We start from the raw sequence: 26,176 nt of genomic DNA, 5'->3' as shown, positions 1-26,176 counted from the left end.
ATTCATAGCTGATGTTGCTAGATTCAACACTGTTAGCATTGTAGATTTGTTTGCTTAACACTTATGTGTGCTTGTTAAATGAGCAGCTCACTAATTTAGATCATTCACATGTCTTAGTCTTTACGTGGAACAGAAGCTTAATGTTTTTTTCCACCATAAAAAAATGACCAGTGAAAGGATATTGAGTAATCCCACTTTCTGCCTCCACCAGCATCTTAGAGGGGAAAAAGTTGGCCACATAAAGGTCATGTTAAGGCCAGGCTACCATGACTTCATCACAGTGGTGACTCATAGTGGGACCCCCTTGGGCCCAGTAGGAGAGGAACCTATGAACTTGCTTCGCCACAAATCCCCCTTACCTTCCACAGTGCTGCCTGGGTACATGACGGCAGCTCCATCCATCAGCCTGTCACTCTTCCCCCAGATCTCTCTATTCCCCCTCTACTGCTGACCTCTGATGATTCACAGTTTCTACAACAGTCACAGAGATGCTCACTATAAATAGCCTGATAGCTTTTTAGAAAACTTTATTTCAGGGTAGTCATGTCCCTAGTAGTTTGATTACGGGAGTTCTGTCCGTTCTGGACAAATAGTGGACAAACAGTCCTGTGTGTACAGACGCATCGTGATTCATCGATTGATCTGTTTTGAAGTGGTGCATTAATCAGCTGCATTCATTTTGTATTGTTAATTACTTCTAATTGATCATTTTTATATAACATTATAAAACTGGTATTTTTACTGAGAGACACCTCACAAAAATTGTGGCAAAAAATGCGTAGGCCGCTTATGTGTACCAGTGAGTTTATTAACAGATGAAGTAAGAGCTTGTTTTTTCCTACACTGAGGTTCTGGCCACTTATATAGATGGAGAACAGTTGAAATGAACTGATGACATGGTGCTGACAAAGCTAAGAACAAAGCAAAGACACTATGATTCAAATTCACATTATTTATCCGTACAAACAGTACCTCATGTTTTTATCATCTCTTTTGTGCAGATCCTGTTTTGGACACAAGAAGAGACCAGGATGTACCATCAGGAATGGACAAGCCACAGGTGGGTGGCAACTATAATCTCAGTTTTATAATTTTACAGATGTGTTGTTTTAATGGGAAAATCCGAAATTGTTTTTAGATTTCCTTAATCGTGACTACACATTATTGTAGTGGAGTTTTCCCCCCACTAGGGGGCAGCAGCGCTGTGCTTACAGCTGTGCACAGTGTCTTCTGATTTATTTACTTCATCTCTATCTCTTCAGCACAAGGACACACTTAATCACACACACACATGTTTATTTAAGAGCCTAAGCAGTTTCATTAGCGCCTTAATTGATTAGAGTTGCAGTTAATGATTCTGCTTGAAGGTGTGAGGAGCAGGTTTGAAATGTCAAGAGCTTCTCAGTAGGGTCTGTGGAGAGAAATACTGCTTTGTGTTTATGCTTTTGCGTGAGTTTATCTGTCAAAGGAATTTGTTTGGTAAGATATACCTATATATATATATATATATATATATATATATATATATATATATATATATATATATATATATATATATATATATACATATATGTGTGTGTGTGTTTTGTGGTAATCTATAGTGATATGGGCAGTTTATAGCGAGAACAGAGAACAGTGGCTAATTATAAGACAAATAATTAAAAAAATATTTCACTGTTGTCTGAGCTGTATTTAGTTCAATTATAGAGGGCCTACAAAGAAATAGCGTATAGTAACTGTCATAAATATGGCTCAGATGTATAAACATCTACAAATATAAAATATTATTGAATACAGGTTATATTTCCTATATATAGGTAGCATTATCCTGGTCCTGGAAACAACCTAAACTGCACATCTTAGTGGTTTGCCTGCATTAACACATCCCCTGAAACTTTAATAGGGCTACTTAGTCAGCTGATATGCTAAATCAGGTGCACTGGGAGAAAGGAAAGCAGTAAATGTCTCTGGGATCAGGATTAATTAGTTTAAAGGATCAATAAGGAATTTGTTTTCAGTAGTAAATGATAAAATGAGCAGGATGTATCATCAGGTATTAAGGAAACATGTTGAGTTAAAGCACTGGCAGCTCTTGTCAGCAGGGCTTCAGCCAGTAGGTTCCTATTTGAAGTGCGCAGTCCGTTGCGGGTATCTGTGATTGTTTTGGCCTCTGACTCCGCCTGCTGCTCATTCCCCAAAGTTAACTCCACCCCCAAGGTTGTCAATACTCAGCAGCGAGCGAGCGGTGCTGTAGCATGGAAGATAGCAAAACTAGGTTAGCTAACTGTGGATAAAGTTCACAAAAGACGTTTTATAATGTGCAAACAATAAAAACACTACAATCGTATTTATTAGCTGATTAACTTACAGAGTATGACTCGATGTTGCTTGCCATGGTAGAAGTTACTGAACTCGTCTCACACTGGATTGTGTAGATTCAGCCTTCTCAACTTGGCAACCTGGGCAACCTACTCTCTGTGGTGTATTGAAATTGGACTGCTGTAGCTAATTCACACGCTCGCTCTCATTTCCTGCAGGATTCTCCTTTAAGAAACACTACCCTAAAGTGGTGTATCCAAAGTAGCATCTGTGCGAGTGGTGAAATATTAACAGCGTCAATAGACAGGAAAACATTGCAAAGAGTGTCAGTAAATGGCTTGATGCAAATCATAATGACTTTATTTTATTAGTGCTTGTATTTCTTAGTGATTAAGAAATATATCCATATCCAGTGTGTTTCCTTATGTGTATTCAAAGTGAATGAAATATCAGCCATTGTGCAAATGCAAATTTGTATGCCATTAGCATGCATGTGGTGGCTCAAGCAACACTGAATTCTAAATAGATCTAAATGGCCCAAGTATTAAGCCCTGTGGAATACCGTAGTTGACAGTATTTGGCTCTCACTGAGTCTCTCATAAATCAAGAGTTTTGCAAGTCAAACCAGAAACACAACACCAGAACCTACTTTACCAGCTACGTCTTAATAATCGCATGAAGAGCATTTTAATCATTCCTTCTTAAAAAAGCTGTTCAAGAGGGTTTTAGGATGTCAGGACAGCCTTGATTGCTAATTAGGGTGAAAGTCCCAGTGTTTTCCAGAGCGCTGTTTTGATTTGTTTGCTTTTGTCATGTTACCCTTGCCAATTAGTTAATATTCTGTCCTTTTTCAAAATGACTGGTCATGCAATATTGTTGCCATGGCATTTGGCAGCAAAGCTGACTTTTGTTTTTTCCGTTCAAAGAAGTCATTTGTTCTGCCGAATTCATCCTCATTTCTCTTTATAACTAACTGGTCACGTTTTTAGGTGGGTCACAATCACAATCTCAAACCTCCAATCCATTCTCTTCACTATCTCTTTGAGACTGATGCACCAGACTCTTCCCAACGGCTACTGTTCTTCAATTATGGAATTGATCACCTCAGCCTCAAGCTCTTATCTGTGTTATGAAAGAAACACTGCCCTGCAATATGAGGAACAGTTCATATATCATTATGCTGTAAGCGCTCATGTGACTGACAACATGTGCACTGCCTTAATGAGAAAGGCACAGCCTGTTTGTGCACCTCATCCATCAGGTCAGAAATATAAATGTTTAAAAAAATAATTAAAAGGAACATTAGAACATGTACACTGCTCATGCGCAAGCTTGAGCACACTATATAAAATTGCTCTCAGAAACACATAATGAGATGCTGTTGACCTTTTAAAAATCTAATCTCCAGATTAGCTGCAACTTCTGGTATATGGATTTACAGCGTGACCTTTTATGAAAAATAATGATTTTAATCAAATCAAATTAGATTTGTATTAAGCTAGGGTTTCTGTGAAGAACAGTGGTCATTAAAGATGGCAATAGTGGATAGGCAATAGATGGCTCAGTTCCTAAAAAATGTGAAACTATTGCAATTAAATCTGCCTTTTATTATCCACCTCTACCATGGCTGGCGAATTCTGGTCCTGGAGGGACGGATTCTTGTTCAGTTCAGTGATTTTTCTGTTTACACACTTTTTTTATCATTAAATAAGTTTATTAATCTAAAGGTATTTTTTGTCTTGCTTACAATTACAAGCTCATTACGTTTACCTTTGCAGTGCATTCTTAACCACACATTTACAGCAGGAGTGCAGTTTTAATCATCTATCATCTACCTTTAGAGAAAAAACTGCAATACGACCTAATATGATTCTGCTGGAGATCTATTCAATGTCCCCCTATCCTATCTGTATCTAGAAATACATTACATAGCTTAATACAGTGTGTGATGTTTTTATTTCCTCAGGTGTGTAAGGTTCAGGCTCACTCTGCGCTGGTGTCCTGGTCCCGAGCCACACAGGTGGGGGCATCTGGCCGGGGGCAGACTGATGGAGCTCCACAGTCCTGTAGCTACGAGCTGCTTCTCGCTGATAAGAGCTGCGATGGGAAATACAAAGTCGTCTACAGGTAAAGAATGAGTTTATCTCCTGGGTACTTGCTTTGAAGTTTTCAGAAAATGCTGGATTCAGATTTTGGTCCTGATTAGTTTTGACGATCCCCTAAAGACAGATAGTCAGTGGTTGCTCATGTTTTTAAAACACTGGGCTAAACATTATTGGAATCTGTTTTGTTTCATTTGATAGATATTTTGGTACATTTATAAAACATTTATAGACGCTATCAAAGGAAATCTCATTTGTACTTTCACTCAGTATGGCCTTATTCTGTTTTTTTCAGTGGAGAAGAGCTGCAGTATACTCTCACTGATCTGAGACCTGCTACAGACTATCATGTTAGGTAAGAACTCAGAAACTCCTGCCTTTCTCAGAGACTGTCTTCTATTTTAATGGCTTTTATTTCCTGTGGAAAGATTGTTCTGCAGTGCTTAAATGTGAACGTCTGCTTATAAGTCTGGTCCACTTCTATTTCTGTTTAATCTGATTGCCTCTTTTTCAAAACATCCACCTGTATTCTTTTAATATAAAGTGACCTTATGTAAAAGATGTGTCTTACAAGAGAAGCACTTGTTTTTATGTGTTACATTTTACCCTACAGCAGTAAAATACTAATCCCATAGGTGATAGTTGTTTGGACTGGTTGTTGGTTGTATCTTTATAACCCAGCCATTTATATGAACATTTTAAGTATGTATACCTCTATGTATACATAAGTAAGTACTGTATATTTAATAGGAGGTGTATGTAAGTGTGTTAGTTTGTGACACCCCAACCATCATAAGTTCAAGACAGGCTGGTTTGTAACTTAGTTTCAAAAACAAAAATCAAGGAAAATTTGCCAATGTAGACCTTACCTTACCTCTGTGTATGTGTTGCAGAGTAAGCGCAGTGTGTAACTCTGTGAAGGGTCCCCATTCAGAGGTGAGGGCGTTTACTACCCACAGCGCCCCTCCGGAGACCCCCCTACCCCCGCGACTCTCCCACCGCACCAAGAGCTCCTTGACTCTACAGTGGAAGGTAGTGCCAGCGTCAGGATAGTTGGAACACACACGCAGCTGCAGCAAATTCACTTTATTTGCAAGTCTTATTTTTAATGCTAAGTCTTAATTAGCACATGTCTCATTTCAGCCACCCGTCGATAATGGCTCAAAAATCACCAGCTACATCCTGGAGTGGGATGAGGTAAGCACCCATTTATGAGTGTCCAGGATCATTTAGGTATTACTCATTTATTCAGGTAAACTCAGGCCACCCACCACACCCACGCTCTGACCTCGCCATTACTCAGCGCCTCAGGAACAGGTCGTGTTTGAACAGGAGGTAGAATAAAAACGCTTTTATTGACCTGAGTCTTTCCACCTTTATATATTCCTACCTGTCATGTGCTTCAGAGACACTGAACGGCTTCTGCTTTTGCCCTCAGCACTACTGCTGCAGCCATTACTGTACTTAATTCTGCATTTACTCAAGGTCGGATTGTGCACCCTTGTGAGTACATGGGAAATTATTACAGCGCCATTTCGGCCTTGTTTTGTACCTGTTAGTGTTAACAGATGGCATATGGAGTCCATTAAAATGGCTGATGCCAGGGTACAATTTACAGTCTCCTTCTTTTTCTCAGAATTTTCCCGCTGTTATTTTTCAACTTAGTAAGAATATTTTCCCATATTCTCCCGCAAAAGGATAAAGTGTGCCAGTGTGTCTGTCTGCCTGTCTGTCTAAAATCACTGGCAAAATTGTTGATAGCATAAAACAGGTATTTATGTTTTCTTGAAATGGGAACTGGTTCGGCCAAAATAAATATTTCACAGTTCTCTTTTTTTACAGTTCTAAAATCTATATTTAATATATTTAGGAATTTATATTGAAAACATTGTGAGCCAGGATTGATGATGAGAGATTTAAGTGCAGCGCTGACATCACAACAAGGGAATGAAATGTGTGTGGACATTATTTTTAGGATAGCTCTTTCACCACTAGCTTATATATTGTTTTTTGTTTCCAAAACTAAAATTAAATAACTTGGACACAATACAATTTTGTCCACACATTATAAGTCAGGGATGGGCAACTGGCGGCCCGGGGGCCGCACACGGCCCTCGTCATCACTCAGTGCGGCCCGCGAATAGATCAAAAATAATTTCATAATTTCATAATTTAAAAAAAAAAAAAAAAAACGTAATTCTACTTTTGACCGCTGCCAAACCACGAAACAACCACGAAAATTGACATTGACATCCAGTCCATTGTGAGCCAGCAGGCCAAACCACAGCTCTCTCATTAGCTTCAATAAATGTTGGGCCTCTGTGGTCTAGTTTTCTGCTATTATTGAATGAGCTATTTGCAATCAGTTTTTAAATCTTTTTTGTTCTTTGTTATAAATGAGTTCAAATGCCTTTTGCACTTTTATGAGCAAATGTTTTGTCCTTGTTGCTTATGAAGGACTTGTTATAATGAACTTATTTTACACAGAGGAACTACTGTATTTGCAATCAGTTTTTTAAGCAAACTTTTTGTTCTTTGATATGAAGGACTTCCTTTTTGCACTTTTTTTAAGCAAACGGTTTGTCTTTTGCCGTATTAAAATGCATTAATATGCAGAAAATAGTTGTTGATAAATGTTGGTGCTGTAAACATACAGATATAAATTCATATAAAATTTGTTCTTATTGAAAATCATTTGTAGCGTTTTTCATATTCAATTATTTGAAGTGCGAGGTCATGTGGCCCTCCAATGGTCATGCTGAAAAAAATGTGGCCCTCTCCATCATGGAAGTTGCCCATCCCTGTTATAAGTCATTATAACATTATAAGTATAAGTTTATTTAATAGGTTAAGGTGACATTTTATTCAAAATAGGCCAAGCCTGTGTTAAAAGTGCTTTAGGGAATACAGATTTTTGGAAATTGCACCACCAAGTGTGACTAAGACTTTAAAAGGAAAAAATCTTTGTAGTAACATGCTTGGTCCTTGGTAGACAGTGACTAAAGGCATGTTGTCTGCTTCCTTAAAATCTGCCAAAAGTGCTCCTGTGGGCTTAATGGGCTTTTATTAATTAATAAAAAGAAATTAAAAAACTATTTTTGATCTGTTTAAATTAAGCATATTGAAACAAAACAAATCAAGATCAGTACCACAACTGCAGCTGAGACAATCTTCATTTTTTTAATGGATCATTTAAAGGTATTAAAGTTATCAGGCACATTTGGGCACATTCACTTAGCTCTGAAACCTGTATAACTGGTATCTATACTTTTCCTTTCCTTTTTTATCTGAGCTTTGTTTATTAGTATATAAAAGTGTATTAAGATGTTATCAGTTTTGATTGGTTGTTACTTAACAAAATAAAATGAAGGTCGCATATAAACTGACCGAAAACAAAACTAGAAATGCTACCAGACCTTTACAAATGGGATTTATATATGGCACGGCACATAGCAGCGTTATTGTCAGGTTTTAGGATTCTGAGTATTCCTGTATTTTATTTAATAATTTTTGAAAAGCAATGGCAGAAAGAAGACCAGATGGTTAGATAATTTACCAAATCTTAAAAAAAAGCCTAGCTGAAAAAGTACACGTTATAGAAATTTTATTTTTTTAATTTTTTAGGAAACATGATCAGAAGGGTTTGTCCACTCTGGTCTGTATAGGGACACAAATCTTAAGTCTCTGGGCACACGTCAGAATCCTTTTGAAAATCAAATCGTTAGTAGACTGGCCAAAACCTGACATGCTCATTTTTCATTTAAAAAAAGATGTCTCAGAACATATGGAAAGTATACATTCCTGTACCCTCTGGGAAATGTTGAGTTGGGCTGGAGTAGTTTGTAATAGTGTAGGGGCTCCCTCAGCATCTTCTCAGCCTTATTCATCCTCATCTGGGGGCTGCTGGACATCCAATCATTTATACACTGTTTGATGAACCAGGACACAATTGCTGCCCCTCTGGGGTTGCTGTTCAGCAGTACAGATTGAAAACTGGAAAGTGGCTCCATTGGGGTGTGCATTTGTACTGAAAGGTCAAGAGAATTTTGCCTTTCATCCAAACCAAACTCACCCTCCTGTCATGAACCCCAGAGTTTCTGCTTTGTTGTTCTTTTGTCCAGTGTCCTGTTTGTTAGACAGAGGGATGTCTCACCATGCTCTTCTGTGCCAGCTTGTACAACATGTACTCTTGCTCAGTCTGTGTTTCAGCTTGTGCTTTTTTGGCTTTGCAGGGGAAGAAGAACAGCGTCTTCCGGGAGTGTTATTTTGGACACCAGCGGCATTTCAAAGTCATGCGCCTGTGCCCTGCAGTTGGGTACACGTTTCGAGTGGCAGCACTCAATGACATTGGACCCAGGTGTGTGTTTGTGTTTGTAAGATTGTATGTGCCTTCACTTATATATGTGTGGGTATGAGAACTCATATATCTGTTTTTATGTTTTCTTAAGTCATAAAGACTTTGTCGGAAATGTCATTCCCAGGTGTACCATTTACGCTCTCTTTAAAGTAATTGAGCTTTCTCCCCCCAGTGTTCTTAAATTTAACAACACACTAAATGAGAACACTCCTACTGTGCTTGAGGCTGATAGCTGATAACAAATAATGCTGGAAGAACAGTTTTTTAAGGGTCCATGTTATGGAACTCTTTATTTTCACTTAAGTCCACTATAATTCATTCCTGCCCACATACATTACCAATAAATTATTTTCTTCTAAAAGTTTATATATATAAATAGATAGTGCACATTTGGCCACTTTATTTTTTTGTAAGCGAGCTGTTCATTTTGAATTAACACAAAGCAAGAATAAAAAATTAGAATAATAATTTAAATAGGCTATTGGCTGCAGACACCTCAGTAAAAAAGTAAATAGCCTCTACTGTAAACACACACATACAAATAAAACGTTGACTGACCATCTACGGACTCCACCATTTCTGTAGCACAATATTTGTTTTATCTCTTATTGATATTATAGCTGTTTTATTGATTATTTGTGATTATACATGATTATTGTGTGATCATTATAATTATATAAAAACTATTTACTAATTTGCCTCATAGTTCTCTAATAAAAAACATTGTGAAGGAACTTTCAAGTCCCATGCTGTCACATCTTTTGCCTGTTTTCTGTCTATTCTCATGTCTGTTATTCTCACGTGACCCGGCTTCTCTGTGTTTCTCCCCTGGTGTTTTTCCACTCACCTGTGTCCATTTATTGCTCCGCCCCTCATTAGTCAGTCCCCAGGTGTTACCTGTTCTCTTTCCCGCCTTGTGTGTGTATTTAAGCGTCTCTGTCATTAGTGTTAGTTTGTCGGTTCTTGTGCGTTTGTACGTCTGTCACGGCTGTGTATATCCCGTCTGTTATTTAGTCTCCCGGTCTCTGAGTTTCTGTTTGGTTTATGTTTTGTTTTCTGTTCTATAATAAATGTTACTTGCATTAGCGTCCGCTCTCCTCGTCCTGCCTTCACACTCAGCGTTACAGAAGAACCGACCACAAAAAGACCATGGACGCTGCAAGTTACCTGTATTACGGATCCAGGCTGGCGATCCGACCCACTCCATTCTCTCGCGGCGCTCAGGAGGAGTATGGGACTGAAGACTCCTCCACTTCCCGGCGCCGGAGGAGAAAAGGGAGACGGCGGCACTCGCAGCGTGCTCAGAGTTCCTGCCTGCCGGAAGAAGAATCCTTCCGGAGGGAGGATTTTCTTAGGGGGGCGCTAAGGATCGGTGCAGTGAGCCTCGGGTCGAGCCATGAGTGCCCGAGGCAGAGGACGCGCAGCCCGTGGGACTTCCTGGGATGTGCTCCCAGTAGCTCCGAGGAGGAGGAGGAGCTCAACCCCGCACCAGCCCGTACTCCATGGCCGTATTCCCTGGCGGCTGAGAAGCCGCGCTCAGTGACTTTCGCGGCCGAGATCCTGCGCTCCGAGAATCCCGCAGCCGAGACGCCGCGCTCCGAGAATCCCGCGGCCGAGGCGCTGCACTCCGTGAAGCCCGCGGCCGAGACGCCGAGCTCCGTGAAGCCCGCGGCCGCAAAGCTGCGCTCCGTGACTCTCGCGGCTGAAACGCCGCGCTCCGAGAATCCCGCGGCCGAGGCGCCGCGCTCCGTGAAGCCCGCGGCCGAGACGCCGAGCTCCGTGAAGCCCGCGGCAGCACAGCTGCGCTCCGAGAATCCCGCAGCCGAGACGCCGCGCTCCGAGAATCCCGCAGCCGAGACGTCGCGCTCCGTGAGGCCCGTGGATCGGACGCCACACTCCGTGACTCCCGTGGCTCATCCGCGCTCCTCGACTCACGCGGCCGAGACGCCGCGCTCAGTGACTCTCGCGGCCGAGATGCCGCCTTCTGTGAAGCCCACGGCCGAGTCGCCGCGCTTCCGAGAGGCCCGCGGATGGGAAGCCACGCTCCGTAACTCCCGTGGCTCATCCGCGCTCCTCGACTCCTGCCACCCTTGAACCTGAATGTGGTGCTCCCACAGCCCCGGAACCTGCATACACTGCAGCTCCAGCACCAGCAGCTCCCGCTGCTCCAGCACCAGCAGCTCCAGCACCAGCTGCTCCAACTCCAACACCAGCAGCTCCTGCTGCTCCAGCTCAGGCACCAGCAGCTCCAGCTGCCCCTGTTCCCACTCCAAGAACAATGTTTGGCCCTAGGCCCTGTGTCCCTAGGCCAGCTAGACCTCCTGACTTTGCCCCCAGTAATGTGCCCAGGCTAACCCCACAGACTTTTGCTGGTCCTGGGCACCCTCTTGTGTTTTTTGTGCCCCTGTCTCTCCCTGTCATGGTTCCTGTGTCTGTCCATGTTCCAGTTCCTGTCCCCAGTAGTTTTTCTGTTCCTGTCCCTGTTACTGTGTTCGTGTCAGTTCCTGTTAATGTGTTTGTTCCTGTTCCCTTGTCCAATCCGGTCCAGTCTACTCTCCCGTCTGCTTCCAACATCAAGTTCCCGTTCATGTCCACTGTCCAATCCCCTGTCCAGTCTCTGTTCGTGTCCAGTCCCCAGTCCAATGTCCAGTCCACAGCTCCATCCCCAGCTCAGTCCACTGTCCAGTCTCCTTTCAAGTTTCCTGTCCAGCCCTGTGTCCTGTCCCCGGTCCAGTCCCAGTCTCCATTTGTGCCACATGTCCAGTCTCTGTTCGTGTCCAGTCCCCAGTCCAATGTCCAGTCCACAGCTCCATCCCCAGCTCAGTCCACTGTCCAGTCTCCTTTCAAGTTTCCTGTCCAGCCCTGTGTCCTGTCCCCGGTCCAGTCCCAGTCTCCATTTGTGCCACATGTCCAGTCTCCATGCGCTGTCCAGTCCCCCATCCAGTCTCAGTCTACAGTCCAGTCTGTTTTCCCTTTTGTGTCTAATCTCCAGTCCCGGCTTTTCTCCCCTGTCCAGTCTGCATTTCAGTTTTCTGTCCCATCCTCTGGCCAGTCTCCTCTCTTCTGTGCTCAGTCTTAGTCGTGTTTGGTGTCTTGTTCTTTGTTTTCCACCCTCTCCTGACCAGCTCCTGGGGTTTTGTTTTTTTGCGCCCCGGGAGTTGCGCGTTAAGGGGAGGGTTCTGTCACATCTTTTGCCTGTTTTCTGTCTATTCTCATGTCTGTTATTCTCATGTGACCCGGCTTCTCTGTGTTTCTCCCCTGGTGTTTTTCCACTCACCTGTGTCCATTTGTAGCTCCGCCCCTCATTCGTCAGTCCCCAGGTGTTACCTGTTCTCTTTCCCTTGTGTGTATTTAAGCGTCTCTGTCATTAGTGTTAGTTTGTCGGTTCTTGTGCGTTTGTACGTCTGTCACGGCTGTGGATATCCCGTCTGTTATTTAGTCTCCCGGTCTCTGAGTTTCTGTTTGGTTTATGTTTTGTTTTCTTTTCTATAATAAATGTTACTTGCATTAGCATCCGCTCTCCTCGTCCTGCCTTCACACTCAGCGTTACACATGCAGTTCCGCCGGAAAGCAGGCCTCTAGTTTAGTGTGTTTATTTGGTTTACATTTTCTTGAAATAGCATATATCCATAAAAAATGAAACTTAACAGTAAAATGTAAAATATATTCTTTAAAAATAAATATTTTACAATAACTTTCAGTGCAGGTTTCAATATAGGTAGAGTGTCATGCAAGGAATTTGTCATTAAATATAACAAGCAGATATTGTGGTTAGAATGTAAAGAAAAAGAAACATGTTTTATCATTGATTAATTTATTTAATTTATTTATAGACTTACATACTTATCAGACAGCGGTGATGTGGAAAATAAGCCCAAAACCACAGTGTGCTGTGAGTGTCCAAATATGGCTGTTCCTGGCTGTTAGGAAACACATATATATTATTTCCTAGCCTTCTATCTAAAATGATAAAATTGATGACTAAAGTTCTAATGATCAGTTGTCCAGCTTTTGAGTCTTTTTAAGAGTGATTCAGTGCAGTTATCAACATCAACACATATCAGTATTAAAGAACAGTACAATAAACTATATATGCTATTTAATTTAATGAGATAGAACAGTCATGTTAGAATGAGTGTTCTTGGTACATAGATGGACTCTAATGTTAAAGGAATTTAGTTGGGAAATTATAATGCAGGGAAAATGTAGAACATGTCTTATGCTAGAATCAGTGAGTCACATGTTCTCCTCTGGGAATAGCTTGAATGTATTAGTGCTCACACAGTCTCCCCCTTCTTTCCCTTCTTTGTGCCCCCCCCCCAAACTCTCCCACAGTGGCTTTAGCCCAGAAGTGGTTTTCCACACCACGGGCAGCCTGCCCCAGATGCCCTTGGCGCCTCGCCTGCTCCGAGCCGGGACGTCTTGGGTGGCACTGGAGTGGACCCGCCCCAGTGGCTGCAGCCCAGATGAGGCGCTCACGTACACCCTGGAGATGCAGGACGACAGCAAGGTAACAGCGGCATTCTCACACTTAACTCTTTATCATGTATCGGAGGCTGTGGGCATCTTTTTGGCATTGGATCAAGAATCTGCACCTAAACAGGGTTGATGTTTCCCAGTTTTCCAGTTTCAGCCAGTGGGGAATTCTCTGGATATTTTGGCCATTAGTTGCGTGTTTGGACTGAACATAGGCCTGCTGTCAGTTAATAACCCATCATCCACAGCTGTCTGAGTAAATGGAATAACTGTGACTAATATCCAAGCTGGGACATTACCACACTGAAAATCAATACCCTCTCATGTGCCCATTCCTTTTTTTCCAGCTACCCAGCTGTTTCAGATGGATTGTGTTCTTACTAAGGATAACTTTATAATCAGTTTAATAAAATGTAATTAAATATAAAACTAGAACATGCCCACATAGAAGTATTTAAGGCTTAGTCATTTTATTTAAATAAAAAAAAAGAAAGAAAGGAAATAAAGAAATAAATCTTACTTTCTCCCCTATACCTGCTAATAACCACAGCTATTATTTATTAGGTATTGACACTATCCTTATTCCTTTACAACTCAAGGGCAGACATCTACTACATACATTATCATTGGTAATATAGTTTAATGAGCATTTGCTTTTATCATTTAAACAATTTGATAATTTACCAACAGTTAAGTCATCACATCTTATGCAATACTGACTTTGCTCAGCAGGTGAAAGTGGCCCAAATCTGATGTTTTTCATCATATGTGATACATTAGTGTTGACAAAAGTATGACAAAAGTGTGAACAGTCTAAACATAAGATTTGGTGGGAATGTGGGGGCTATGTTCAGATTACTAGCCTTATAAATCAATTCAGATTTTTTGACAGTTCGCATTCATAAATGCAGTTGATCTGTATCTGCCTGCAATGCAAACCAAACTTAGTGCTGCAATGATGACAGCACTGAGTGCATGTGTACACACCAAAGGATGCGTACATGTACAGATTTGGCTGTTCACATTCATATTACATGCCTAAGAAGTAGATATTTATCCAAAATAGGACCACATAGTGATATAAATATAAATTATACAAATGTGGTGATATGAATCTGGTATGAAAATATCTGATTTGATATGTCCATACATCCCTAAAAATATCTGTCACTTCAAAGCAAAAAATCTGATTTGATTCACTTCAGCCAGTCAATGTGAACATAGCCTAAGTGTATTTTTCTAAATCAACATATCATAATCTTCACTGAAGACCATGTGATCCGAATGCTGTTGCTGGATGTATGCTTATTTGTATGCATTCTAATGTTGTATGGGGTTTTACAGGCAAAAGCACTTTGCTAAGTGCGGACCACGCCTGATAGACGTAGAAAAGGAGGAAGAAAAAGGGGAGGGAACTCAGGGAAATTTGGGCTGGAGTTCTGAACTGCGTGCTGAAGAAGCGTGCAGTTAAATCCCCCCCTTTTTATTTAATGAGAAGTGGAAGAGTAGAACATTCGTCACGAGAGGTAGTTAGTTAGGGGAGGTATTTATAGGACGGTTGATTGATACGGGGTGGAGTTAGAACGTAGAGTTCGGGCGTGGTCCTTCTCCCAAACTTTTGTTATTACATAACATCATTTTGCTAAGTGCGGACCACGCCTGATAGAAGTAGAAAAGGAGGAAGAAAAAGGGGAGGGAACTCGGGGAAATTTGGGCTGGAGTTCTGAACTGCGTGCTGAAGAAGCATGCAGTTATATACCCAAAATATGGAGCTTATAATGAAGCTAGTTTGAGATGAGCCTGTCTCAAATCGTCTGGTTTGGAACGGATGTATAAGTGGTACGCCTGGGAAGACCACCGTCCGAGAAGCTTGATGACGTGCTCGGGGATTCCTTGTCTGGAGGCGTTGGATGCTGCACCGATGCGGAATGAGTGGGCGGAGAATTGGTCTGGTGAGTAACCGTTGACTGAAAGGATGCGGCGGAAATGTGTGTGGAACCAGTGCCTTGTGATTATACTACCAGATTCCGTAGTGAACACAGGATCTGAAGGTGATGCTTGTTGAGAGAGCCGGAGATTTAGGTGGTGGACGAGTGGTTCGTACGGGCTGAGGGGTGAGTCAAGTTTAAACAGATGGAGGATCGTGGTTTTGCCAAGTTGGTCAGTTTTGCTTCGTTTGATTTTAAAGGTGAGAGTATCCGAGTCCAGGATGCTGAGATCTGATATGAGGGGGTATGAAAAGGAGTTGTGGGAGATTTTAAGTGAAGTGAATTCTGAGCATCTGAGGAATCCGAAGTATGCCAGGAGAAATAGCGATTGGAGCGTGGAGGATGTTGTCGGAGGGTACAAGCCTGATCGGAGGGTTTGAATGCAACGATGGAGGATTTCTGGTGAGATGGGAGCTCGTTGATGTGAGGATGGAGTTTCTGATTTTTGGATTCCTTTCAGGAGAAGGGAAATTTGAGGGTGATTAGAGGAAGGGTGTGGTATGCCAGTAATTAGTTTAGTGAAAAAATTGATAGCTGCCAGATGGACTCTGAGTGACGAGGAACGGGCTGAATGTTGAGTGTGAATGAAAGTAATATAAGCTGCTATTACGGATGGATGATGAGAAGGGAAATCGGGACTCCGAGACGAGTGAAAGTGCTGGTCATGGCGTCAAGACCCCGCGAGGGGGCGAGGAAGGTGAGTCAACGACGAGAAAATCATCCAGGAGGTGGAGCACGAATGGGAGCCTGTGTTTATTCAGCAAGATCCAGCACAGCGCCTCAGTGAAGGAATCAAAAAGCTTGGGGCTGCTTTTGCACCCAAAAGCAAGGCGAACGGAAAAGTAAAACTGATCATCCCAGCGGACTCCAAAAAGGTGCCAAGAGTCAGGATGGAGGGGTAGGATTTTAAAAGCTGAGATGATGTCAGCCTTCGACAGCCAAGCACCTCTGCCGGCCAACTTGACGGCTTCGATGGCACAATCCACGGTGGCGTAACGGAGAGAAAGTTCAGAACTGGGGATGAGGCTGTTGATGGACGGGTCCGAAGAGCCATGCGGAGCCGAGAGATCAATTATGATCCTCTTTTTGCCAGAGTATTTTCGTGTGGCAATGCCCAAAGGACGAAGGAGGTGTCAGGGTGAGCAGACAGGTCAGCGGTGAGAGCCGGTACGTTGACTGGGGTGGAGAGGAACCGCAATAGTCAGCTCCGGCCGAACTTGGGGGGACGCGTTGGGCAGCAGGAGAGAGCGTGCGCCAAACCGCATCGAGAGCAAACGTGCAGCCTTCGACAGGAGGAAGCAAAACAACCCAAATGGTTGAAATTGTTGCAGACCATCTGCCCGTCGAGAAAAACGATAGGCCGGCCAAAGCTGTCGCGGAATGCCGAGGAATGTTGGACGGGGGCCGGAGGGGCGGTGGAGGCTGCCTGGGAACAAACAGAAGCAGGGTGAGAGGGGCCGCCACACGCGGAGCAGGAGAGGGAGCTATGTCCCGCGAAAACGTGGCAATAAAGTTCCAGGTCCGGGGCGCCCCAGAATGTAGCAAGGTTCCACTGTTGAAGACGAGTTGCGGCGCGGGCTGAGAAGAGGCGGTGATATTCGTAGAAACCAGAGCCTCCAAAACGGATAGCCATATCCAAAATCAAGGACAGATAATCGTCCAATTCCTGGCGACGTGATGGGAAAGCCGAACAGATGACATCCCTGAAGATGGAGAAGGCAAAGGCGAATTCGGCTGCAGAGAGGATTTTGGAGACGCGAGGGTCTGGTTGATGCAAGGTAAGCGAGATGTCGCCGGTGTCGATGACACGGGGAGCAGAAGAAGTGGAGGGGAGAAGTAGGGAGGAAAGATTGACATCCGCACCTTGAAGAATGCGGTTCCGCAGAGAGGAGGAGACCAGGGGAGGGTTGAACATCCGTGCATTGGCCGGGGGGGCAACAGGCAGTGCCGTAGACAGGGAGAATGAAGAGCACGGAGCTCCGGTGATGGGCGCGGCGAGTGCTGCAGACTGGGGGGGAACAGGGATAGAAGTGGAGGGGAGAGGCTGGACTGGCATAGAGTGAGAGAATGGGAAAGGCTGGCTGGAACACACCGGTTGGGGAACGGCAGAAGCGAAGCAAAGGGGAGGGACAAAGGATGATTGAGGGAAGGGGTTGGACGACTGAGGGAGGGGGTTGGACGGCTGAGGGAGGGGGGGTTGGACGATCGAGGGAGGGGGTTGGACGATTAAGGGAGGGGGTTGGACGATTGAGGGCGGGGGTTGGACGATTGAGGGAGGGGGTTGGACGAATGGAGGAAGCGGGGGGAAGGAGAGAGACGAGAGAAAACAGCCGGGATCGGCGATGAAGGAGAGAAGGAGGCAGAGGAGAAGGGGAGGGGTTCGGGGCCCAGAGGAGGAGGCGCTGAGGGCGAAGCAGGTGGAGGGTGTGCCGCGCCTGCGGCACGAGAGGAGCCGTGGCGATGAGTTGAGCGGGTGACGTCATCGGACCGCGACGCCGGTGCGGCTCCTGCACGCTGTTTTCCACCCAACGAGGAGAGATAGAGCGAAAAAAGTTCCGCTTTGGGAGCAGAATGGGGGAAATGGACGCCGCGGTCTTTCAAAACCCGCTGTAACTTAACAACAGTCCAATCGGACATGCGAGGAGGCTGGGATTTACCAGAAGAGAGGGGCTCGGCCGGGGAATGGGGTGCAGGGCCGGCCAAGGAAGCCGTGCGCCCAGAGCGGCGAGCCCGACCAGGAGGAATAGGGGAAGGAGGAGAAGAGCGGCGGGAGCGCCAAGATCCGGGGGTGCGTTGGTGAGGACAACCAGCCCGGGAGGAAGAATGGGTAGAACCAGGAGTAGCCGGAATGGAGACGACAGACCTCAAGTGATGAGCCCGGCGAGAGGGAGCAGGAGCAGAGACAGGCTGGCTGGGAGGGGAGAGGTCCTCATCGGAGGCGGTGAGTTGGAGGTCCATGGGGAGCAAGCAAATGCTGGCAGGTGAGTGCATCAAATTCGATTGTTGCGAACTTTCGTCACGAGAGGTAGTTAGTTAGGGGAGGTATTTATAGGACGGTTGATTGATACGGGGTGGAGTTAGAACGTAGAGTTCGGGCGTGGTCCTTCTCCCAAACTTTTGTTATTACATAACATCATTTACTGTTGAGAAAAAAAATAGTTTGAATTTTGAAACAATTGGTTGTCTGTGAGTAGCATCACTGATTTTCAATCTTTTGAATGGTAACTCAATTCCTGTATGATGGTTATTATGAGGATTTTTACTGAAATGTTGTGGGTGTAGTGCTTGTGTGTAACATGGTGTGTATGACTGTAGGGGCCAGAGTTTAAGGCTGTTTACAGTGGGGCAGAGCTGAGCAGCAGAATGGAGGGTCTAAACAGAAACACCAGCTACAGATTCAGAGTGAGTAAAAGTATCTGTCCTCTCTTTTGATACTAATATTCTGTTTCATATTGGTTTTAGCTTTTAGGTTGAGTCATAGGTCTTATTTATTCAGTAATTTTTGTACAAAACATGTACATGCTTGTTTTCTCTCTACATAAAACACAGCAGGGGTCTGCTTTTTTGTCTGCTACTATCTACAGCCTTTCATTCGCGGTAATTAAACTGTTAAATGTAATTAAAATTAGTCAGCGCATTATTAAGTCAGTCCTGGAGTCCTGGGGATTATGGGCACATTGCACATAGTTTAAAATAGAAACAATGCATTAAGCATAAACACTTAATAAAAGAGTACATGCTGTAATAAATTGAGTCACCATCTTCAGACTGGACCTTTACCAGTAGAGTGTAGGAGGTCTGTGGGCAGAAGTGAAGAATTCTAGGCAGTGGTCTAATTAAAAAGAGTCTCATTTAAATATGACAGAGCAGTGTGAGGTTAAATAAGAAGCTACAGTGTACTGAGAAACTGTAGTGCTGTTTGGGTCTCAGTGATGTGTTTTTTATTTTGCCTGCCAGTCTAATATGTACACCCCCTCTAATTTGGCGCCCCCTACAGCTCACTACCTGCAGTGCAGAGTGGAAAAGCACCCCCAGCTCCATCCTGGTGTGTAGGACGACTGCAGACAAACCTGGACCTCCAGCAGCCCCCAGAGTCTCTGCAGTCACGTCTCACGGCTTCTGCGTGACGTGGGGTAAGCTTTAATCAGATATGTGTATGATATGTGATCTGTTGCTTAATGATATAGACTCTAAATAATAAACATCTCTAAACTGCTTTTTATATTGCAGATCCCCCACAAGATGATGGAGGCTGTGGGGATTTGACATACCTCTTGGAAATGTCTGAAGGGAATTCTGAAGGTATTAAATTTTGTAGAAAGTACTGTTTTTTGGAGGAGCCACACAGCAATTTTCACTTTATTCCAAAAGTAGTGGATTATCCAAGTTATACCTGAAGTTTAGTGCTTTTAGTTTTAAACCAACACAATAAGCTATTAAGCTAACAGGTGAAGGATCCAGTTAACAAACTGTTATGTAAACAGCATAAAGTTGTTATGAAACTGGTTTTATAGGTAAAAGAATTTGCATTTGTTTTTATGGATGGATAACCAATGTGAGAAACATATAGTATATATGTTATATATAGTATACATCCACTTGTGTGGATGTGTCTGGACTGAAGTTAACTACAGGTCTGGAAAAAAAGAGACACTAAAAATGATGAGTTTCTTTGAATGTACCAAATTGAAAACCTCTGGAATATAAACAAGAGGAAGATGGATGATCACAAGCCATCAAACCAAGCTGAACTGCTTGAATGTTTGCACTAGGAGTGGAATAACGTTATCCAAAAGCAGTGTGAAAGACTGGTGGAGGAGAACATTCCAAGATGCATGAAAACTGTGATTAAAAACCAGTGTTATTCCACCAAATATTCATTTCTTTATGGATATGAACTTGTTTTCATTGCACTATTTGAGGTCTGAAAGCTCTGCATCTTTTTTTTATTTCAGCCATTTCTCATTTTCTGCAGATAAATGCTCTAAATGACAATATTTTTATGTGGAATTTAGGAGAAATGCTGTTTGTAGTTTATAGAATAAAACAACAATTTTCATTTTACTCAAATATATACATATAAATAGCAAAATTAGATTCAGAAACTGAAGGGGTCTGTTATTTTTTCCAGAGCTGTATATAAAAGTACCATTAGAGATTTCTAATTAAAATGAAAACAAATCAAATAAAAAATTAATCATGAATTAAAGTTGAGGGTCCTAACAGTCCTATGTCCTATCCGTCAGTTTCCGCTTTAACATTCTCTTTATTTTGCTGTACAGAGGGGAGCCAGTGGGAGGTTGTTTATCGTGGACCGTTGCGGGAGCACGTGTGTAAGGATTTAAATGCATCGACTCGGTACACAGTTCGCCTCAGCGCCATCGGCTCAGGTGGCCACAGCCAGGTAAAAATGTGCAAAAAGCACAATCCTCATATTTATTGTTTTTGGCTTTATAATCATCAATGATGTTTTGGGAGATGGAAATGGGGTGGTTAATTACGTTTGTATTTGACATGTTTGTGTTGGTCCCGCAGTACGTAGACAGCCTGCACGTCTGCACTCTCAGCATGCCTCCAGGCACCTGCCGGCCAATCACAGTCCAGGGCAGTGTCAAACACAGGGAGGTGAACTTACAGTGGGGTAAGTACACACATGTTGTTTGAGTACACACCTGATGAATGTGGTTGTATGAACATTTATACTAATATTTTCTGAAACTTTATTCCTTTATGGTTTCTACAACAAGCATGAAAATTAATAAAAAAGTATCAGAAAGAATTCAGTTTTTCTGCTAGGATAAAACAGGTTTTACTGCCTTTATACTAATAAATGTAAAGTATCTCTGGTCTGATTGGTTCCCTTATTCAAAAGGTAGTCATACAATACGCAAATTGTGTTTGTATCCAATGTAACATTGCTTATAACTTCAATATAAATGCTTTGGGGCTAAACTGTTATGTTAACTGTTATATGTGAATATTAGTGATGGGTGGTATATCACAGTATTGTTATATTTTTATTTATGTATAGTTTTGTTGCGTCACTGAGTTTAAAATGTTTGTGACTTACCTTTCTGTTAGAAATACATATAATATTAAACATTTAAGCTTTAACTTAAAGCTTTGATTACTATTGGGTTTACTTTGTCCCACAAAATTACACAATATATAAAGACATCAGACTGCATTAGCAGAAAAACAGCTAAAGAATGTAAACAATAATGCTTAAAAAGAGACACGTTACACAAATTTAACACAGCTTTGACAATTTTTGTTGTTTGGTGTTATTTTTCTATTTTACTTGGATAAAAACCCTCCTACAGGGAGGAACAGCAGCAGAAGCTCTTCAGAAAAAGTGCTGTTCTCATATTGGCACTAGCAGATATGCACGAAATATGATAATATGATGGCATTCAATAATGATTAAATTCTTAATTATTTTAAGAAGTAGTCCCTATCAGCCATGGAACTTTTATAAAAGTCTTTGTAGGGGCTTCTCACAGTTCTACTTAAGGAAATCCCACTGTACAAAAATACAATGCCGCATTGAGACTGCATGGTCTCAAGAGTCTCAGATATAAATGCATATAGATTTGTTTAACCATTTAATAATAATTTCATTGTACACTTTTGATGGTGTTTTATTAGCGTTGTACAACATAAGGAAATGGTGAATCTGAGAAATATCCTTTCAAAACACAGGTGTGTCCAAACATTTGACTCACATGCACACCGAAAACAAACGCACCCCAAAAGCACATGTTCTGTGAGTCACTTGTGTGTTTGTTTTCCATTTGCTCCTGTCTTCTTCCTGTCATTATTTGTGTACACATGTCCTAGCAAAATCTAGATTTAACCATTAGCTTAAATGCACATCTTGCTAAAGTCCTTCATTTAAAAAGCCTCTCTTATTTGGTCAGTGGTTTTTTGCATTTGTGCCCTAATAACTGCCAGTCTTTATGTTTATAGATTATCTGGCCTGGATTTCCGTTGTGCCCAGTTTTAGTCTAAAAGACATAAATTGCTGCCTCTGTCCACTTAGAGAACAAAAAAAAAGAACAGCAGTCTGTTTATAGCTGAGCTTGACATTAAATGCCCTCTATCCACCTGTAGTGTGAGAAGTTAGCAGTGTTCTGTTAAACTTGGCATCTCAGGCTATGTTCACATTAGCTGTCCAAAGTGCTGTAAATTAGATCTGGGGGTTTCCAAGCTTTATGGTTATAAAATCAGAGCTATTTCAAACCAGATTAGAGCTGAGAAACATTTACGTGATGGGTTTAATGAATGCATTACATCTTGTATCCATGCAGCCTGGCCAGAAGGGAAATCCCTACTGCACCTGCATCATCCATCAGTGTTAACTCGACTAACCTGAAGTTATAGCCAGTCAGTCCATGAGTCAACCCTGTTTAAACTCATTTAAACTGACCATTATTTACTCTAAAGCGGAGCGATAAAGCAGACGAGGTGATTGACAATATATAATTCTGTAAATTGTTAAATTGTTAATACTATAGACAACAGCTGTATCCAAAGTAATCGGTGTAAAAGTCATCTTTTTAGACACACATTCTAATAAATGCGTTCAGCTACTGTAAGAGGTACTAATTTTTGACATTTCTGTGTTTAAAGAAAATTACTGCCAATAAAATGGGATTCTCTGCAGCAGATAAACTTTAACCTGTTAGCACCATGCTTAATGCCAGGCTTGGGCTAAAGAGGTATAACATTCTGTACAGTAATGGATCTGTGGAGCAACTGTGTTCCACACAATCCATACAATACTTCTGGAATGAGTTGAGGATGAGGTGGGATGCTGGTCATACAACATCCTGACATCCTTAATTCAGCTGTTATTGCTGAATGCAATCAAATCCTCACACCAATGTATCTAAAGTCTAGTAGAATGCCTACTCTGATTATTAGAGACAATTACTACAACAAAAGTATGATGATTTTTTTTCAAACCCTTCATATTATAAGAAACAATGAATGAGCAGGTGTTCCAATATTTTTGTCCATGTAGTGTTTCTAGGCAGTTTTTTTCTGATGTATGTTTGATATTGTTGCGAACACAACTTTGTACCTTCGTTTGCACTATTTTTGACAGTTTCTGTATTGTTACTTTGTGTCACAATTTCATGATAAATGGATCAACACGTTGACCTTGACTTTCATTAAAAATTAAGAAGTTTTTAAGTTGCCATTTTGAAGATACAAAATTTTGCATGATGTATGTTATGCTGGTATTTTTAGATGCTTGTTTGCTAAAGAACCTGCAAGACAAATACATATTGTTTAGTTTACTTGTTAAAATATGTTTTGTGATGTCCCTAAAACCTATTAAGCTCCTGCAGTTTAGCTTTGCCCTCAACAAGTTATAAGTAGTGTTTCAGCATGTAATGAACAGCATCTGCATGCATGCCTCCAAACATCTTCAGCTGGTCTGAGGAGAACCTGTCTGGAATTTAAAGACAGAAACCTCCTTTTTTCATCCTCTTTTTTTGTAACGATGAAGCTCAGAAAGCTCTTGCAGGGTGAGAAGCGCTCTCCACCTCTCTATGTTCTGGCTCTATTATCAAATGTGTTTTTCACAGCATGTTCCCCCTCTCCCCCCCCCCCCGCTATTGATTCACCTCGCAATGTGTGCAGGCTGAGCGGTTGCTGAGGGAACGGAAGCTAGACTAAAATGTGTATATGTGTTTACTGGGTTGTATGATTCTGTAAGAGTGTTATTTGAGATAAAATGAGTGTTTATGTAAGGTATGTTGTGCTCGTTTTAGTCTGAACCGTAAGTGTTACTACTTCGATCCGCCCCACCCCATCTTTTACAATCTAGTCCTAAATGACATACTGTGAAAGGATTGACAGTCAAAGGAAGCGCTCACACGTTATTGTTTGTGTGTGATGTGTAGAGGCAAGCCATTGCCAAAACTGTGCTACATCAAAAACAGACACAGGTGAAACAAAGTTGAGCTCAGGTGAACAAAACAGCGTCTCAAGTAAATGCGAGAACTTTAAATGACTGGGATAGCCTGTTGGAGTAAAATTCAAGTCTAAGCGTAGATCTTTTAAATATTTATATTTTTGCACAATCAATCCAATCAATCTTTCTGCTCTGTCCCTGTATTTTTGGATTATATGGGTGTGAGAAAACATCAATGTATATATTGCAATATTATATTTATATTTGGTTCTCAAAAATGCAGTATTGATTTTTGTAATATGTTTATTGAATTTTACAGACAAGAAGTTGTATCAGAAGACATTTAAAATCTCTCGCCACATCAGTATCAGAAGGAGGTTAAAAAACTCTATAAACGTAAATAAATAGAAGATAAAGAACAAAAAATGTCCCACCCACAAATTTAATGGAGAGTCTTGTATATGCCCAACATGTACTGGTAGTAGAGATTTTGGAGATGTACACGTCTCAGCTTTGTGAGCTATGCCTACCCATCATCCCCTTATCTTTGTCTAGACAGAAATATTCAGACCTGCATCTGTGCAGAAAAATAAATTAGCCGCTTTGAAAGCTCTCCCTCTCATCCATAACACGCTATCCCACCATCTCATTTTTCCCTGTCTTCCTCCCTTTCCCTCCCTCCCTGTCTCGCTCAGTTCATTACAGCACTGCTGTGTTATTTGACAAAGTTTGGAAATGTTAGAAAAATAAGAGTATTTAACTCTCTTTCTCCCCTCTCTTGCCCTTTCACACTTTCTCTCTTTCTGTCTTGCTCTCCTACTGTCTGTCTGTATAGAAGGTCCTGTGTGCGATGTGGAGAATGAAAGTCTGGTCTACAGTGTGGAGATGAGTGGAGTAGAAGAGGAAGCCAACCCGATGCAGGTGTACAATGGAACCCACACAGAGTGTACTGTGGGGAGTCTGCTGCCAGGCGCCACCTACAGGTTCAGAGTGCGTGCTGCCAACGATGCCGGGGTAGGTCACCCAACACAGTGCAGTTTCTGAAAAAAAAAGAGACCACTTAAAAATTGAAAACCTCTAGAATATAATCAAGAGGAAGATGGATGATCACAAGCCATCAAACCAAAGTGAACTGCTTGAATTTTTGCAACAGGAGTGGCATAAAGTTATCCAAAAGCAGCGTGTAAGACTGGTGGAGGAGAACATGTAAAGATGCATGAAAACTGAGATTAAAAACCAGGGTTATTCCACCAAATATTGATTTCTGAACTCTTAAAACTTTGTTATCTTTGCATTATTTGAGGTCTGAAAGCTCTGCATCTTTTTTGTTATTTCAGCCTTTTCTTATTTTCTGCCAATAAATGCTCTAAAATGACAATATTTTTAATTTGGAATTTGGGAGAAATGTTGTCTGTAGATTATAGAATAAAACAACAATGTTTATTTTACTCAAACATATACCTATAAATAGCAAAATCAGAGACACTGATACAGAAACTGAAGTGTTCTCTTAATCTTTTCCAGGGTTGTATCTGGGCTACAAATCTGACAAGTCTGATTTAAAAAGGTTTAGCATATATAATGCAGTTTGTGAGTTTGAAATGTGACATCAGCTTATGAATATATGAGAATTTTGGGCAGGAGTTTATGTGGTTTCTGCTTTATTGTAGATGGTCAAACCTCCCCTCTGAAAAGAGGTGACTTCCTTTTATCCTGTGAAGTCTACTTTAATGTAATGTATAGATGAATTCATAGGAAGTTAGACTGGGAGAGGGATGGACAATTTTTTCTTTCCAAAATGAAGGTATTTCTTATATAAACTGTACTTTAAATGATATAGACCTTCATTTTGTAACATATTTATGTACAAAGTAAGTAAAGAATAGATAAACACATTGAAAACACACCTGTGGGAGCTGCTTCATTGGCTTCTATTATGTTTCTGGTCAATGGTATTCTATTCTTTCAGTAAATACAGGCTTCATAATGATGGTCTGTGATAACTGAC

At 41.8% G+C, this 26,176-nt stretch overlaps 1 protein-coding gene across 1 annotated transcript in view; it reads left to right on the top strand.

The window, feature by feature from the left end:
* fndc3bb (fibronectin type III domain containing 3Bb) overlaps nt 1-26,176 on the top strand; it is a 94,980-nt gene that overhangs the window by 48,307 nt on the left and 20,497 nt on the right. The window contains exons 7-19 of the mRNA XM_022681185.2: nt 1,002-1,060; nt 4,286-4,446; nt 4,717-4,776; nt 5,315-5,453; nt 5,565-5,618; nt 8,654-8,778; nt 13,114-13,288; nt 18,558-18,644; nt 19,240-19,375; nt 19,473-19,544; nt 20,525-20,646; nt 20,778-20,883; nt 25,004-25,182. Of these exons, the coding sequence (XP_022536906.2) occupies nt 1,002-1,060; nt 4,286-4,446; nt 4,717-4,776; nt 5,315-5,453; nt 5,565-5,618; nt 8,654-8,778; nt 13,114-13,288; nt 18,558-18,644; nt 19,240-19,375; nt 19,473-19,544; nt 20,525-20,646; nt 20,778-20,883; nt 25,004-25,182 (1,475 nt within the window). The remainder of the gene's footprint in view (nt 1-1,001; nt 1,061-4,285; nt 4,447-4,716; nt 4,777-5,314; nt 5,454-5,564; nt 5,619-8,653; nt 8,779-13,113; nt 13,289-18,557; nt 18,645-19,239; nt 19,376-19,472; nt 19,545-20,524; nt 20,647-20,777; nt 20,884-25,003; nt 25,183-26,176) is intronic.

The sequence above is a fragment of the Astyanax mexicanus genome, chromosome 1 (genome assembly GCF_023375975.1).
Source record: "Astyanax mexicanus isolate ESR-SI-001 chromosome 1, AstMex3_surface, whole genome shotgun sequence".
Lineage (NCBI taxonomy): Eukaryota > Metazoa > Chordata > Actinopteri > Characiformes > Acestrorhamphidae > Astyanax > Astyanax mexicanus.
This window is presented reverse-complemented; position numbering and strand designations above follow the sequence as displayed.